General features: G+C 38.3%; 1 protein-coding gene across 1 annotated transcript in view; it reads right to left on the bottom strand.

Annotated features, from left to right (window-relative positions):
- Positions 1-17,616, bottom strand: part of ROS1 (ROS proto-oncogene 1, receptor tyrosine kinase) — a 175,728-nt gene extending 158,112 nt beyond the window's left edge. Inside the window, exons 1-10 of the mRNA XM_019520222.1 lie at positions 17,494-17,616; positions 15,098-15,151; positions 12,985-13,044; positions 12,065-12,091; positions 8,405-8,465; positions 7,096-7,244; positions 5,996-6,134; positions 2,864-3,065; positions 2,021-2,097; positions 151-273 (exon numbers count right to left, since the gene is read on the bottom strand). Of these exons, the coding sequence (XP_019375767.1) occupies positions 151-273; positions 2,021-2,097; positions 2,864-3,065; positions 5,996-6,134; positions 7,096-7,244; positions 8,405-8,465; positions 12,065-12,091; positions 12,985-13,044; positions 15,098-15,151; positions 17,494-17,616 (1,015 nt within the window). The remainder of the gene's footprint in view (positions 1-150; positions 274-2,020; positions 2,098-2,863; positions 3,066-5,995; positions 6,135-7,095; positions 7,245-8,404; positions 8,466-12,064; positions 12,092-12,984; positions 13,045-15,097; positions 15,152-17,493) is intronic.
- Between the last annotated feature and the right edge of the window lie 549 nt (positions 17,617-18,165).

Below are 18,165 nucleotides of genomic sequence, written 5' to 3'. Positions count from 1 at the left end.
AGGATTGCCTTGCATCTAAAAAAACCATTGATCTATTGGCCAATTAATGCTTATGAGGCACTTAGATGCTACTGCAGTGGCGATGTATCAGTATCTATGCAAAAGAGAGACAGAGACGGAGAAACAGACAAATGTAGTGACAGGACTAACCTGTAATATTGTTGCGTATAACATCACTCTGAAGGCATTCTGCTGCTTCCAAAAATGATTCCATGGATCTCTTTCTTAGAGATTGGTATCTGGTTAGAAAAAGCCATTTTGCTTTCTCTTTTACTAAGAATTAAAAGTACAATTTTATATAAATTATTTTTAAAAAGAAACACAAACACAAAGGATAATGTTGCTAACTTATACATCTTCAAGTTAAACAACCTTTGCATATATACAGACATAAAACTATCTTTCTACCACCACTTTGTGGAAAAACATAACGCACACGTGGGGTTTTACTGCATTCCTAAAACCTGAGGTCTTTTACAAAACATTCTGTAATATATATTCCCTTAGTATGTTAGGAAAGTTTTTGTGACTAATTTAACAAAACCTATTAATTAAATCAAATAAAAGTACGCTTTATGGTGCTGTATTATCCCTATAAGATTCTACTTGGTTTTGTGTCTGTTCACTTGCTAACTTGCACACTTTAAATAATGTCTGATTGCTAGTCTGTAGTCCTAGATTTTGGGACTTCAGGTTATGGGATATACACTATATTTGTAAGTTGTTTTGATAGATACCCTCACTTTATAAAAAACGTTCTTTTAAAGTAAAAGGGTCATATCCCAAAGAATTCTCCTTTGCACTCTAGGTTCTAACTTTATATAACAAGAAATGAGTTTATATTTGATCTACCTAAAAAGATAGGTTCAAATTACATCATCAGCCACATAAAGCATATATTGTTAGAATTAAGGTACTCAGACAGGAAAATTAAAGTTTCATGTGGTGACTATTGGCGGTTTGGTTTCACTAGGGATTTTTTAACACAAGTTATGTGGTTGCAAATTAACTACAATTATATGCCCTAAATTGGACATTCCACAAAATTGTGTCTTAGGACACACATTTTTGTGGCTAGGGTTCTCCCCACCCTGGAACAAATATCTGTGAAGTGTCTAGACCAGCTTTTACCATTGTGTTAGCAATCAATTAACTTAAATTGTAAAAACTCTCTTGTAAACAACCTGGATTTTTGCAATCCACAGGTGCTGGAAAGTGAGTGGGGATGGAGTGAAATCCATGTTGTATAAATAACTGAGTATATCCAGAATTCCTGGCCATTAAGAGGATTTTATCCCATCTGGACAGATCTCTAAAACAATAATATTTGGGAACATTGCTTCTATTGTCATCCTTAACTCTCTCTTACCATCTTCTTCTGGCAACTAATTAATGTTTCTGAAATGTTTGAAGAACCTCATAAAAACAGGTGGCTATAAGTGTATCACTATTTTTCTTAGTAACAGATGTCCCTATTTAGAAACAAAGAACAAAACAAAATGAAAGAAGGATATGATATGACATAACTTGAATAAGATTAAGGACTTATGCACATAGATTTCATAGACATTAGGGCTGGAAGGGACCTTGAAAGATCATCGAGTCCAGCCTCCCACCCAAGGGCAGGAAGTCAGCTGGGGTCACAGGATCAATGACATTCCCCTGTTACCACTGACAATTTTGTATGATTCTGCCTGCTCATACCTTCTGCTCCTGAAGTCCTCTCTTGTGAAACACTCAATCAGACCATTAATATTTTCCCCTGTACTAAAGTGAACCATCTGCTCACCTGACAGAGGCCTTTGTTTGTTATATTATTATTATTAAGTTTACTACAGATGTGCCTAGACAGCAAGAACAGAACTTTACTATCCTGACCATTGTAAAGGAACAGAGTAGTAGACAGTTCTTGCCACAAATGGCCTACAATCATTTTTTCTGCTGTAAAGACCATAATTCATGTGAATTTAAAATTGTTCCCAATAAACAAGAAGTTGTAAGGAATATGCCTGGTGTGTACCTTCAGATTCTGGTGTAGTAATGGTGGCTTCTGCAAATGGCCCAGCACCAACCATATTTACTGCTTTAATCATAAACCTACAGAAAATCAAAGAGAAATTTTCCAAAGCATCACCTGAAATGTAGACTTTCCCAAGCAAAACCATTTTATTGCAATTGCTTATCACATCTCTCTTTCAGTGAAAACATTTGCTTAAAAAAATCAACCAGGGACAAATTCTAATCAAAATATAATCTAGAAAGTGAATGTAATGGCTTTGCTAGATAAGGTAATGCAATCAAGTATATTAAGTAGCAAAATTATGTCCTCAGATTCATGTGACAACTCAATTTGATTTCAAAGAAATGTCTATACACATCTCTAAAAGAAAAACATAGCTTTCTTGAGCTTAATTAAAGGAAAATTTGTAGGTGCTCAGTTAGACAGTAGAAAGAATCTGTATTTCCTCCATGTATGGGAGAAATGCTATACAAAAGAAAAATACAAAGGCTGAAGAATTAGAAATCCCACATTCTGGCCTTGCATCAACTTGTCATCTCCCACTGATTTGTTTTTTTGGGATTTTCATTTTTTTGCTAAAATCCTAATTCCATTATTCATGAGTAAATCTAGAGTAACATAGTTGATTTCAGTGCTGAGACCTTGAATTTTTGTGAGTGTGTAACTGAAAGGGGAATTTTGTCCACTGATCCTGCAAATGCAGTCTTCAGGTACATCTTTCCTGTCCAGTTAAGACACATACACAGGTATTTCTAGGTTCTGAGAACACCAGTGCCCTTTTCCTAATGTATCTTGTCTCACTACTGTCACATTTAGTCCCATTGATCACCTTCTCTTTTGTACCTGTAAGTGGTATTCGGCAAGGTGGAGAAGAACTGGAAACTTTGACTGCTTGTTGCTCCACGCAGTTCCTGTCTTTCACTGGTCAGCAGTAAATTATAGCCAACAATCAATCCACTGGGGAAAAGTGGCGGAGACCAGCTAACTTCAATGGTGTAAGGGCCTGAGCTTTCAATATCTTTAATAATAGGAGCTGTAACAGGAACTGTGAAAAACAGACATAACTAACAGGAGACAAGGTTTATAAAATGTGATTTTTTTTTAAGTAAGGAGACAGTTAATATACCAGCCAATTCATGTCACTGCTGAGAAGCTAAGTGTTAGCACCACACAGCTTCACACAAAGAAGACACTCTCCAGGCAACACTGCAGAAGGGGGAGGATGCCAGTTTTGTGTGACATCCTTGCCCTTTCCTGATCTTTCATATATAGAGTGATCCAAGTTGGAAGAGTGGTGGGGGGAGAAGGAAAGGTCCAGCTCTTTGTGGCAGTGCCCTTTTTGCCATTCCCATTTTAACATATGAAGCCCTTAAGTCCCCTCTTGAGATATCTGTGAGCATAAAATGGGTAACCAGCTACACAAAGAGAAAGGGGGAGGAGAGCACTAACACATCCCTACACAAAGGCTCCCAGTTCCACACTGATCTAGAAAATCCAGGTAGTCCTATGAGGCTTTGTCAGTAACAAACATAGCACCCAAAACACCCATCCTAAGAGGTTGGACAGGATAAGAGAGAACTCTTTGAAGAATATTTCAGAGTTTTACTTCTTCCTTCAACCTTTTGCCATCAGCTTGCACTCAGGAGGGTACAAACTAGGAAATTAAAACATAATGATGTCAATTAGGGACAGGAACCTATTTCAAATCTTTTGTGATATTACACATAAAAGGCTTATGTGTGTGCACATGTGGCCACACATCTATATGTGTTCCCTGCACCTGCCTATTTGTATACTTCATTATGCCTTGACTTCCTAGTTTTGTCTCAAAGTGAAAGCAGTTAAGTAGTACAAAGAAGGCATTAAAAGGTGGGGTAGGATGAACATATAGACACTACTAATATTTCTTATGAGATTGCTGGAACAAAAGGAATCTTACACATCAGCTAAGCACTCAGCTTAAGCACAGAAATGGCTAAATATCAACTTGGATACCTATATTGGCTGCCCTGGAGAATCCCTATCTAAAACTCAGCCACCAAAGCAAAGGTCTCGAGATTTTTCCCTGCCTGCAATGAACCATGTGATTTTAGGGTCTAACAGATATTGCTAAACTGTCTGGCAGAGATGACTCATCCCCAGAGATGACAGAAATATAACTGAAGAGCGAGTCTTCAGTTAAGTGTGATTAGCATAATTTTGTTTGACAGTTCCCATCACTTCCCCTTGTTGTTTGTAGTTTATAAAAAATCATCTTCATTTAACTGCAAAAACAATCCCAAATTTCTCTCGGCAGCACCTTGCACTGTTGAGACGCAGGGTTTATCACAAGCTAAGGCAGAAGAATTCTGTGGGAAACCTTCATTAAAATTAAAAGACCTCCTGAGGAAAATTGATGTCACATCACATCAGTACCAAGATTAGCTGAACCCATTTGTTCATACCATAGCAGTCTGCCCAACTTCCCATCATTCTGTGATAAACATCACCTAGCTTGCTTGCGGATCTTTTGGAAGGAACCTTAAAAACAGAGATGTCAAAGGTCCTGTGTGACTTTTTATGAGAGATTAAGACATATAAGAGCTAAGGAAGTACAGATGAGATGAATGGATTGTAAAATGGACAGAAAATTGGCTGGATCCTCAGACTCAAAGGGCAGTAGTCAATGACTCCATATCTAGTTGGCAGCTGGTATCAAGTGGAGTGCCCCATGGGTTGGTCCTGTGGCAAATTTTGTTCAGTGTCTTCATCAGCGACCTGGAAGATGGGATGGAGTGCACCCTAAGCAAGTTTACAGATAACACCAAGCTTGTGGGGGAGTAGCAGATATGCTGGAGGGTGTGGCTAGGATTCAGAGAGACTTCAACAAATTGGAATATTGAACCAAAAGAAATCTCATGAGATTCAATAAAAAGAAGTGCAAAGTCCTGCACTGAGGATGGAACAATCCCATGCACTGGTACAGGCCGGGAACTGACTGGATAAGCAGCAGCTCTGCAGAAAAGGACCTGGAGGTTACAGTGGACAGGAAGCTAAATATGAGCCAACTACTGCCCTTGTTATGAAGAAGGTGAACTGCATATTGGGCTACATTAGTAGATTTGCCAGCAGATCCAGAGAAGTGCTTATGCCCCTCTATTTGGCACTGGTGAAGCCACATCTGGAGTACTGTGTCCAGTTTTGGGATCCCCACTGCAGAAAGAATGTAGACAAATTGAAGAGTCCAGCAGATGGCAATGAAAATGGTTAAGGGGCTGGGGCACATGACTTATGAGGAGAGGCTGAGGGAACTGGAGTCTGGAGAAGAAAAGACTGAGAGCCTTTCAGGTCACATAAACTTTGAGGTGACTTCCAGCTCTATGATGCTATGATTCTAGTACCACAGAACAGGTAAGAGAAAGAAATGAACAGTGTTTCCAACTAAAATAGTTCCAAAGAGGAAGGAGCTAAACTGTTCTCAGTCATGGCAAATAACGGAACAAAAAGCAATGGTCTCAAGTTGCAGCAAGGACAGTTTATGTTAAATATTAGGAAAATCCTTCAGAACAGGCTACCCAGAGAGGTTGAGAAATCTTTATCCTTGGAGGTTAAGACCTGGCAACACAAAGCCTTGGCTGGCATGATGACCTTGTTTTGGGCAGGGGGATAGCCCTGTTTTGAGCAGGGGGTTGAACTAGATGACCTCCTGAGGTCCCTTCCAACCCTAATTTTCTATGATTCTATGATTCTTAGGTTTTTAGATGCCCTTGGTCAAATATTCCCTCCCACTCTATTTCCTTACATCCATTTGCATGCCATCCTGACTCTTGACTGGCTTAAAGTCCCAAGCTAATTTATAGGCCCACAACATCTAATGCACAGAAATTTCTAAATTTCAAAAATCAAGAATTCTCTTTAAATCAAATACAAATAAGAACAGAAAATCTAAAACTTTGGAATATTGCCCCTGAAGCTATCATCGGGGACGTTAATTACCTCCAGATGGGTGAGTCCGGTAACTGGGGCTAGATGGAGAATAGAGCTGCAGCTGAGATGTGAGGATCCAAACTATTCGAAACACATACTCTGTAAAGGCTTGAAGATTATTCACTGTATATGAATGCTCAGATGTCACCTAGATCAATATGTACACACAAATATTTTCATTCTTGAACCATGCAAAGTTGCCATTTATGATTTTAGTCTAGCCTGGTATTGCTATGTTAAAAAAATGTGTATTAGGGAATTATAGTTCTGAATCTCTATTTCAAGTAGGAAAAAAGCCAAATTAATTGTTTTTCTTTAGACAGCATCTTAATATTTCTTCCTTATTTTAATAAAAATTCACCACCAAATTTAGCCAAACAGAAATTGGATGGGTGCATGGTTGGACAGGTGGATGGATGGATGGAACATAATATCTCAATTTTAAAGAAATAATACAATATTAAACACACTAACAATAAAACATTTCAAATTTCAGCACCTATACCAAAAGCCTCATGGAAGCTTTAATAAATATAGTTATGCCTGAATATAATAGTCTAAAAGATATCAAAAATTGAAATGCAAACCAACAAACACCAACAACATAGTGTAATTACACAAATAATTTCCAAATGTTTTATACTTTTAATCAACTGAAATATAACATGCACAGTGGAATCTTTTTATATGCCAGTAAAACACAGTTTTTATTGTGAAATCTAAGAGGAAACCTTTTTACCAACATGCAACAAAACAGATTTAGATTAAATCTCAGGAGAAACTTCCTTGCAATTAGATAACTAAGGCAGTGGAATATATTGCCCAAGGAAATTGCAGTATCACCTTCACTAAAGGTTTTCAAAAGAAGGCTGCATAAGAATTGGACAAAGATAGTTTAGAAATAGCATTCCCGTCTTCTGCATGGAGTTGGACCAGATAAACTTTGAGGTCACTTCCAACTCTATGATGCTATGATTCTAGTACCACAGAATAGGTAAGAGAAGGAAATTAACAGTGTTTCCAACTAAAATAAGACTGGACTGCACTGCAAACAATAATAATAAAACATTTATTTAAAAAGTAAATGGAACTATTTTGTCCTTCCTTACCTCAGTGTACCTCCAGTCTCCAGGGAGATGATTGTACTTCCACTGGATGATGTATTTCACCCAAGAAATATTAGCTGACTTCCATCGTAAAGTCACATTGTGGCTTCCAATGATAGATGCAAATGGTGCTGTAGGTGTGTTCAAGTAATCTTTGGCGAGAGAAGGGAGGTACAATTACACATAAAATAAAAATCTTAAATCAATAATCCCTTTACTTTTGTATTCTGGTAGTTTCTGTGAAGTATCATAATGAAGCAACATTCTCTGATGTTACACTAAAATAGCAGCACTTTGGTGAGGAGGCTCCTGGTACGCTTGGTAAAGGTAAGGTAAATGCGCCTCTACCCCAGGTACCTTAATGTAACAGGTAGCTATAAAACCATTAAAAACATAGAAAAGATGCATACCCAAAAAAGTATGAAACTGGTTGCTTTGGGAACAAATGATAGGCATCATACTGAAACATAAATTAAATATTCTTTTCATGATCAGCAGGCCAACAAAAGACTATAATGAAACCTTTGAGGCTATCCTTACATTGTTTCATTCAAACAAGAAAGAAACAGTAGATTTCTAGGAGTAAGATTTTCAAAAGTGCTCAGTATTGACCTAACTGTTCCACTGAAGTCAAAGAGATTTTTTTATCACTGATGCAGATATGGTGAAGCTGAGTGCTTTTGAAAATCCTTCTCTAATCCTCTGCGCTTGGATTCAAAGATTTTGAAGTTCATGGTGCTAAAAATATATTTATTGTAACACAATATCTCTTTCTCTATTTTTAAGCTGAAAACAATAATAGGACTGTTCATCTTTTGAGTACAATATCTATATAGGAATCAGAAAATTGCAATATACTCCTGACTTTGCTAACACAAAACTAGATAAAGTAAAATGGGGGTGTATCTACACATGCATTTATGCCATCTTAAATTTACTGCACAGTAAATTACTGCGTAGCAAGCAGGAATAGGCCAGGTGTCTACATGTGCAGGTGTTAAAGCACATTAACGCTGTGTGTGGACTGTCTTCGGACTAAAGTTAATCCCAAATCAATCCACACACACAGCGTTACTAGGCACCTACAACTATGTTACTGAAGAGGTAATGTAGGTATCAAATTTACAGTCAAGTCAGTGTAAGTCACAATATTTGCTGTGCAGTACAGGCATACACATATAGACGCGTGCCCGTACTATGCAATAATTTTGGTTACTGCGCAGTAAATGTACACATGTAGACTTGCCCTGGTACTCTTAGAAAAGAGTTCCACAAGCTATGAATTACTCCTCAATGACATGTTCATGCTTACCCTGTATTTTAATGCCATAAGCATCCTCTGCACAGCTGCAGCCAAACTTGCAGGAAATTCTCTGTATAAAACATACAGATCTTTAGTTTAGTCTAAATACTGTAGGTTTTCTTGATAGAAGCATCCATCCATACTAATACCATAAAAGTAATTGTGTTTAGTCTCAAAATAATGGTACCATAGGCTTAATGCAAAAGTCTGCTAGCAGGAGTGAGAGTTTTTCTAATTGGCACTTAATCAGGTGTTGTTTTCCCTTTATTGCCTATTTCCTGCAATATGTGGGACCAAATCCTGATCCCTTTTCACTGGACTCCATTAAAAATATCTAAGTAAGCAAAACAGGATTTTGCCCATTTTTTTTATAATTTGTGATAGGTTCTAGTCACTGAGCCTTGCCCTTCTCACTGTTCCTTATGCCCATAATGCTCCCTAATCTTGATATAAAAGGATCTTGTGGATAGAGTAGATCACAAACTAAATATGGGTCAACAATGTAACACTTTCAAAAAAGTAAGAGTAGAGTGTCATTTTTAAGAAAAAAGGAAGTTATATATTTTACACTTTTCAGCTGGAGTGCTGCGTGTGGTTTTCGGCACCACATAATAAGAATTATGGAGACAAATTGGCGATACCAGAGGAGAGCACAAAAATAGAAGTTTTGAAAATAGGATATATGATGGAACAATTGTGCATTTTCTTACTTTAGAAAAAAAGAAGGCTAAAGCAGGAGACAAGATAACCATATTTTAGCATGCAAGAGCTTGCTGTAAAGGGGATTGGGATCCATTGTTCTTCATGTTCTCTGGAATAGGGGAATAAATTATCTATCATTTAATTACAGCAAAAATGTTTTAGGTAGAAGCTAGGAAAATCTTCCTAACTACAAAGCTACTGAAACAGACCATGAAGGGAGATTTTAGATTCGCCTCATTACACATTTCTAAGAAGAAGTTAGATACCTGGTCTGAATATACTTAATCCTGTCTCAGTGCAGGACTAATGGACTAGATGTCTCCCAAAAGTCCTTTGAAGCCCTAAATTTCTATGATTCCTATTAAATCATATTAATCTCTGCGTGTCTGAATTTCCATTGTGTAAAATTTGGTGCCTATCACAGGCACCTTTTGAGGCCACCTCTATGTGATGTGCTCAGATACTGCAATGAAGAATTCTACAGAAACGTTGTAGCATTACTACTCAGTGTATGCAACATACACTATGTAAGGTAGTTCCAACTTAAACTGGATTCAAATGCTCCTGCTCCTGTTGAACAGTGCCTTTTCCCAGTAATAGTCCTCATAAACTCAGTCGGAACATTCAGGGTATAAGGCTACCCAACGTGGCAAAAGGCTCCATAAGCAGAATCTGTTCCATTAAGCAGCATTCACCATGAATGGTTAATAAACCATGATTTCTCAATATCATGGTAAATAGATGGCAAGTTTTAACTTAAAAAGTTCATCCCTTTATTAAACTCCTCAGCAAGGGCAAAAATTAAGTTTAGGCCTATGGCAGTTAAGGGATATCTGTAAGGAAGAGGAAAAAGAACATGAAATCAAGAGGAACTGGAGAAAACATGCATTCTGAATTAGTTTCATGACAAGTTATTCAAAGTGTTGTAAACCAGCAGGTGCATGTACATTTAAAAAGAAAAGCTACCCATTCTTGACTGTCAAAGCCTAAGACATCCAGTAAGGCTGCCGCTGAGAGTTTATAAAGGCTTAGCCTCCTCATGGTGCCAAGAACAGAAACATAATTGCCAATGTTTGTACAGTTTGTCTTTCTATGACAAAGATCTTTTACTTGGAAATGTTTTACATTGCTATTAAGAGCAAAACAGAAAAGTCGCTTCCTTAATGCCTTTAATAACGCAATAAGTCTCTGCTTTGTACTTGAGATTGGCCTACTGCCTGTTCATGTAGTTTGAAGCATAATAATAAGACTTAGTTATATATCTGCCTCTACATTACTGGAAATTAATTGCTAAGGCAGTTCTCTCTTATCAGTTTCCATGAACTTCAGGAAGTATATACCATGAAGCCATAGACAAGTACCGAAAAAAAAGAAAAAAGTCCACCCACTATAATATGCCTAATGCGTCACATTTTGCTGATGCAAAAGTTAATTATTACTTGATAAATGTTTCCTGTATGAAGAGAACTAGTAAAGCTGGAATATTTATTATCTTCAGCTTTTGAATATCACAGGATTTTGCAATAGAGACAAGCCTAGACAAAACAAAATAAAGCAAAATCTGGAGCCATTGGCAATGTGTAGGGGGTGCACACAGGTGCACGTCCACCCCCTGAGATTGGCAGTGCCATAAGAGAAGCTCTTTCCAGCAGCTGTGGGTAGTTGCTGACCGCTGGTTGGCACTCACCATCCCCCATCACCCTCGCTGACACCACAGTGGACGCTGGCGACAGCTCCCCGCTCCCTGCCGCCATGCCCCTGCCACCGCCTGCAGGTGATCGCTGTGCCCCCCCAGAGTCCAAGGGCATGCATCATTCATGTGCACAGTAATGAATGTGCATGGCTTTTCAGTGATGCTTAATGCGCAGTAGCCTATTTTACTGTATGTGAATGTAACTGCATTTTTTTTACGTGATGCTTTAATGCACAGTAAAATAAGCTACTGCGCATTAAAGCACATGTGTAGACATGCCCAGTGATACTCAGGCCATGCCTGCCTGCACCATCTCCCTACTAAGACCAGGACCACCAGTGAGAAATAAGCAACTCCCACCCATTCCTAATCTGTGTGTATCCAATTAGGCAGAATAGATGACTTACAGGTATCCTAAGCGTGTGCCTGGGGCATGTGCTCAGGACCCTCTAAGCTGTCTACCTTGCTGAATTTTGGATTTTGATGAGAACTTCTCAAAAGTGTTCATGGTCTGGATAGAGAAGCAGTATGGATGTAACTAATCACTTAAAAATAGGACATGGGTCAATTAGGTTCTTTTGAAAAGTTTTCCCTCAGTGACAGTTCACAGCCTGTAAAATGAAGATTACAATACTTCCTTTGCATGTTTGTCTGCTTCAGTTGAGGACTATTTAGGACACAAAGAGCCCAATTTTATTCTACCTATTAAGCTCGTAAGTGGATCTGGATGCCTAAGTGTGATTCTATTCCACCCTGCTTGAGTCCCTGAAAAAACATTTAATGCAAAAGATGGATGGAGTCCTCCTCCTTGTTCTCGCTGCTCTTTTCTGATTCAATCAGATGTGTTTCAGATGCATATGGGGATTTTCAGGAACTTGAACAGGGTGAAATTGCACTTAGGAATACTAAATCCACTTAGATGTCTAAACATGGAATGGAATCTAGCCTGAACTGTCATCTAGCTGCATGGATATACAGTCCATTTTGTACTGGGACCCTGATCTTGGGGAATACCTGTAGGCACAACTATAAAAATATATGCAACGATTAATATCAAGAGGTTAAACATTCCATCATACACTGCAGTCTGTAGATATATCCTTAGACACAACTCTTTCAAGAAAGGATTATTCTGCAGTTTTAGGGCTTGGACTACATAATCAAAACCCGGGATGTTTTACACGTTAATTGTGTTTAATTCTGTTGTGCACAGATTTTAAACATTGAAATGATTTTGAGAGCCTTTGCTTTGATCTTCCTGGCATTTATCTTACCTCACATGCTCTAATGTAGGTGTGGTTCTGTAGAGGAGCAAACACAAAGAAATACTATCAGCATAAATATACGATCTCACAATATCGCAATAGTCCAAATAATATAGCATAAATTAATGAGGCAGTTCCTGCAGCACAATATAACCTGCAAAAGCCTATCAGTTGCAAATGGTTGAAAAAAGAAAAATCAAAATAAATATGTAAGGCCAGGATTTGAATGATGCTAAGTCCAAATGAGTTCCAGTTGTGCAGAAAGAGAGGGACTACCTCAATAGAGGAAAATGTCATTAAATGTTTCATGAACAATTTTCCAAAATCTTTTGGTAATTTATATGTATCTGCTGTTGTTTAAAGGTGGGAAATATAGCGATGCCTTGTGCTGTATTTATAGGTGCATGCAAATGTGGGACAGGCTTAACAGGGTCTGATACTGAAAGATGCTGAATACTAGTAATTCTCATAGACTGAAAGCCCCTTTTGGGACTTACAGGGGTAGAGAGAGGGGAAGGAAGGGCAGCAGCAGCAATCCCTAGAGGCAGCACATGGGTGCCATTGTCTAGCTGGAGCAGGTTAAGGAAGGAAAGTATTTACCTACTCATATGTACTTAGGTACTGGGCAGCATGGCACTCTTAATGGGATCTCCTAGCACCCTTAGGTGCTGCAGCACCCTGACTGAGAGTCACTGACCTATGCCAAAAACAGCTGTTTTCCAAGTTCAGTGCTCTCTATTTAGGAACTTCAGACTAGTAGAATTATGTTACATATTCCCACAGGAAATGTACAAACTTATATGGAAAACAAATGGTGGCTGTTACAATTTTTTGTTATAAAAAAGTCTGGTTTGGTAAAATACATTTGAATAATTTCCCAGAGGAAATCTGAATGTATGAAGTGGAACCATGATGAATAACATACTTACACATTTCAGCAGGCAATTTTCTTGTACTGTTGCATTCCAGAATTGACAGCCCTGTGTGCACTGTAAAAAAGACAGTGAATACTAAATACTTAAATGGTAGTTCAATAGGCAAAGAAAAAAGACAATGATCTAGTACTAGTGCATTTGGTGTTAGGACAGAAGTGGGAAACCTGGGTTCAGTTCTACGCTCTGGCAAGACTTCCGGTGTAATCTGGGACAAATCACTTAGTTTCCCATAGTTTTAGCTCCCTGTTTATAAAAAGGGAGTCTTTTGTGAGGCTAAATAGTCACTTTAGTTACAACACTAAGACAAGGAAAGTACCTAAATGTCCATCCAAATGTTTAAAACCTAGTTTAAAATATATGACTGATTAAACAAATCTATTGCATAATTTGGTATGTAGAAACTGTAGAGGCAGTACCAAGCTGCACACCTCCATGCAGAGATCTGTTCCTCCAGAAACAGACCATAGACTGATTTCTGGCTAAGAAAGCCCCAGTTCATTCTTGCTGTAGGAAGGGAAAAATTAATTCCCAACATGAAGAACTTAGCTGCCAGGGGATGGAGTCAATGCTTTATCCATTTCTCATTCTGCACCATGCCTGGCTTGCAGAGGTCAGGACCAGATTTGAAAAATAAGTATTGCCAGCCCCAGGCATTCAAAAAAATGAAATTGGCATTAAAAATCATAAATTTTATTTTTAAAAATTGGATTCTTTTTGTTTGCCTTCTAGTTCTAAGCCTTTCAGATTCATTATATATCATTGTTTTCTTTGTCACTGTGAAGACTACAATCTACTTTAAAAAATGAGGATGTCTGATCTGGCTCCAGAGGCCAGGGCCTTAACAAAAACACCAAATATGGCAGGGCTCAAAGAAAACTGTGAGTGTTGCCTGCCTGCATGGAATCTCAGCAGAGTTGGGTTGGAGGTGGGTTTATATGTCCAGTAAGCAGTATGACAATAAAGAACCATAAAGCAAGCAAGCCCACCTGAGTCCTGTCCTGAAAGGATGCTCTACATAATTGTCAATACCATCGGTGATTAAATTCTACATTCACCCAGAACCTGTGTGATAATAGGCCTTCTTCAGAGCACATGGGATCCTGAGGGGGGAATTCTGCTAGTTATCTTCTAGGGCATATTGGCTAAAGGCTGTTGGCCTTTCAGAAGAATCAGCCCCTCCCCATCAAAAATGTATGTTGACCTACAAGGATCTTCAGTACAAACCTGAGTGTTTAGAACTCTGCAAAAGTCTAACACAGAGCTTTTAAAAATGTGTTTTCAGTTTCTTCCTATCAAATTCATAAGGAAGTAAAATGGGCCTTATTTTCAACATACTACACCAGGGGTTTTAAATGCAGCCTGCAGGCCGGATCCAGCCAATGGATCTGTATGATCCTGCCCATGGGTTTCTGAACTGACCCCACACACCACATGGGGCAAGCATGGTTCCTGGCCCTGGCCCCACATGTTGCATTCAGTGCCTGTGACAGACCAGCTCTGTGCTCTGGGGCCAGTCTGGTCACATACCATGTGCAGCAGTGCCAGTCTAGTGATGCAGCCTGCACAATACATGCAGGGTGAGCCTGGAGTGGGCCCAGCACACGCACCATGCAGCATGTGGGCTGGACCCAGGGCTGTGGGTGCTGCACTCCGCATAGGGGGTTGGTCCCGATCTGGCTGCAAACCGGCCCAGCAGCCTGAATTTGGCCCACAGGGATGGATGAGTTTGACAACCCTGTGCTAGAATACCCTGACTACAGTGGTATTGATTATGAGCATCTCATGGAAACACCAATTCTGATGAGAACCTAAATAACCTCAAAAACATCTTCAGTCCAAAGTTTGCAGATCTGAAAGTCAATAGACCAGGAAACAAAGTCTATACTCCCCTTCAGCAAGTTCTCTGGAAACAGTAAGGGTCTACATGGGCCATACTCAGGTCTGTTGTAAATAGTTTTCTCCCCTCTGCTAGTAATTTAGTTGCATCCACTTATACCAAGTCTTGATATGCCTCACAGTACAAAGGTGTAAGCAAAAATTGTGACCATTGCACCCTGGTTAACTAAACATCAATAATATATCATTATCAAAGCAAACTATTACTCACAGCTCTGGTGATGTCACTAACATTGCAAAGGTTATTAATGGCAAGATCTCCTTCCTATAAATGAAAAACACAGCTATTTACAAAGAATTTCCTTGATTAAATGCAGCAAATATCAGCATGTCCTTCCTTTATTAAACTGTTTTCCAGTTTTTAAATTATTGCTGACACATCATCTGATTTTCACTTGCTTGATACTTGAAGTGAATTAAGGTTCCTGAAGTTGGTGGAATCAGTTGGAGTCAATAGTTATCTCAACCCTTTGTCTCCTGATTCTGACTTGCTGAGCTTAATAAAGACACCTGGAGCACAAATAGCATAAAACCTAGTGGATCCAACCTTCTTGGGAAGCATGTTCAGATTTTGTTTCTTTAAATTAAATGCCTTTGCTCCTACCTCCTTTTTACTGACTTAGACTTTGCTTCCCAATGTATCCTCCTCTGATGCCCAAAATGCCTCAAAACTAAAATCCTTTTTCCCAAAGAGCCTTGTGTGAAATGTAAGTCCAGGCACTTCCTAACAGGTGTGAAAGAATCTGGGACACATTGACATAGGCCTGATCTTACAAACATGTATGCAGGTATTTAACTGTAAGCACTGGCCTGTGCTCATGACTAAAATTGAGTGTACATGCAAAGGTATGCAAATAAGGGCCATATAATTCAGCAGTGGTTATGAACTTCTTTCCAGTCCAAAACAGCCAAAACACAGTGTGAATATGCACATATACTTTGGGGAATGGAGGATTTAATCTGTACTGGTCCTGAGACCAGATTTTTTTCTTCTCATTTGAGTACCTGTCTTTCAGAGTTACTATACCCTGCTGTTGTGGTTAAGTGGTAGGCTACTTGTCTGCTACATGGGTGACCTGGGTTTGATTCCTAGCTGTATACATAACTACAGACATCAAAGCACCACACATCCAAACTCGGCCTGGCCTTTAGATTCTGTCTCAATAGTCCAAGGGGGGACAGAAGGTCTGGGTAGCTTCCACTCCCCCATATGCCTGCCTCAGTGAATTTGTGAACCGTCTGGGCGACCTTTCCTGCATACCCCTTGATCCCAAAGGATCAATGGTCATCTGCTACATAGCTGATATGATGACTGACCAAACATTTCTCATTCTTTTAAAAATAAACCAATAATCTTTGTTAAAAATCATCATTACATCCTAGGGTCATAGCAGAAAAAACAATTAACCCTTTCTTTCTTGTTGGAGCTGGTTTGTGTGACAGAAACAAAGAGTGGTCAGTCCTAAATGGAATAATATAGTGCGCCAAGTTGTCCGTTTTGTACATTTCATGTCCATTTCTACTATATTCTGCATTACTAATACAAGGCACACAATGTCATTTCTACAAAGACAAGGTACATGGTCTTCTAGACAACAGCCTCATCTGAATCATATAATAATAGGCACTTAATTACTAAAAGTTTGAAACATATTTAATCAGTTTCAAAAAGGTTTTGGCTTATCTTCTTTATGCATCAGTAGAAGAAAAACTAATAAAGTTCCCTTCACTATTCAAAAGAACACCAAGAAAGCATTAGACCAAATATCTAACAACCCGCTTTTTTTCTTAAAGAGAAATTAACAATTAAAAAACCTAGATAATTAAAAAGTTAAACCAGTTTTGATACTGCTCCTGGCCTTAATTCTACTAACATTTTTTATAATTTTACAATTAACTTCACAATTGTTTTTTTCTATTTTTTAAAGATTTTACCCTCCCCTATTGCACCATGAAAAACTGATATGACTAGCAGTCCAAACTGACTGATGGATTCTACGTGAGCAGCCAGAGAGCTAGATCCTATTCCAGCCATTAGGCACTTAAATGGATTTAGATTCCTAAGTATTCCATCTGTCCTTTTCAAGGCCCTGAAAAAAAAAGTTAACATAAAAGGTGAATGGATTCTCCTCCTGTTCAGTATTTTCTGTGACTTAGTCTTACAGCTAGGAGTATTAACGTTTTTTCACACAGGAGTAGGATCGCACTTAGTTGCTTAATGAATGGAAAGGATCTGGCCAAGGGTTTATACAGTTGCTTTGAGACTTTTGGATAGGATAGATTATAAATCTAATAAATAAACAAACTGAGAAAACATATATTCTTTTCTGTGCTCTCTTCTTTTTACAGTGACCTGAGGAGTCATTATAACAGAAAATAAAGAGCATTCATATACACTGTAATTTACTAGGTTAAATTTTAATAAGCATGAAATTAATGTCTCACTCCAAATTCAAATATAAACACATCAGACCTCACTCCCCACTTTTACCCACTTATTCTTTAAATGCAATTTTGAATAAAATGTCTTGCAATTAAAAATTCTAAGGGTGTAGCAACTGAAGCATGCTTCAATGACTTAAGCACAGTTTTTTTCCCAGAACTTACCACACTACTTGCACATAAGTTCTGACAATTGTCTGAGAAAGTGCAATGTGCTGTAGAAATCAATACGTAGCAAAAAGAAACAAAACTGGTTAGCTTGTAATTCCACTGGTAGATGTTCTTCATAACTTGAACAACAGATTCATCTGCCAGAATGCTGCTTTTCTTAATTCAGTCATATAAATTCCTTTGGTTCTAGATGCCAGAAACAAAACTTCTTCATTTCAATGTTCAAGTGAATTAAAATCCTTACTTAAAATACATCCATTTTGTGACTTTGGGGATTTCTGGATCACTTGCCTTGAAATTGTACAACATCTCTTTCATAGTTTTGTATTCAGCTAATGAAACAAAAGTGTGGACAGATGAAAAGTCACCAGATTCCTTATCTAAATAGCATTCACATGAAATGGAAGCTAAAAGGAACGCCCAGAATGAGGTATCATGATGAATAAGGAAGTAGGGGAGGGAGGGAATAAGGTAAATCCTTTTCCACATTGCATTTTCTACTAGGATGAAACAGTTTTAAAGCACTTTTTTTAAAGTGACAACAGGTAAGATGGCCAGGCTGGGTAGTGTGCTGGAGAATGACTTTGTTAAAACACTTTTAATAATAGCCCACAAAAACCAACACAAAATTTTACAATTTAAAATCATAAATTAAACAGGTGAAAC

This window comes from Gavialis gangeticus, unplaced genomic scaffold, assembly GCF_001723915.1.
Source record: "Gavialis gangeticus isolate Ggan-Ray unplaced genomic scaffold, GavGan_comp1, whole genome shotgun sequence".
Taxonomy (NCBI): domain Eukaryota; kingdom Metazoa; phylum Chordata; order Crocodylia; family Gavialidae; genus Gavialis; species Gavialis gangeticus.
The sequence above is the reverse complement of the archived record's forward strand: the minus strand, read 5'-3'. Positions and strand labels throughout refer to the sequence as shown.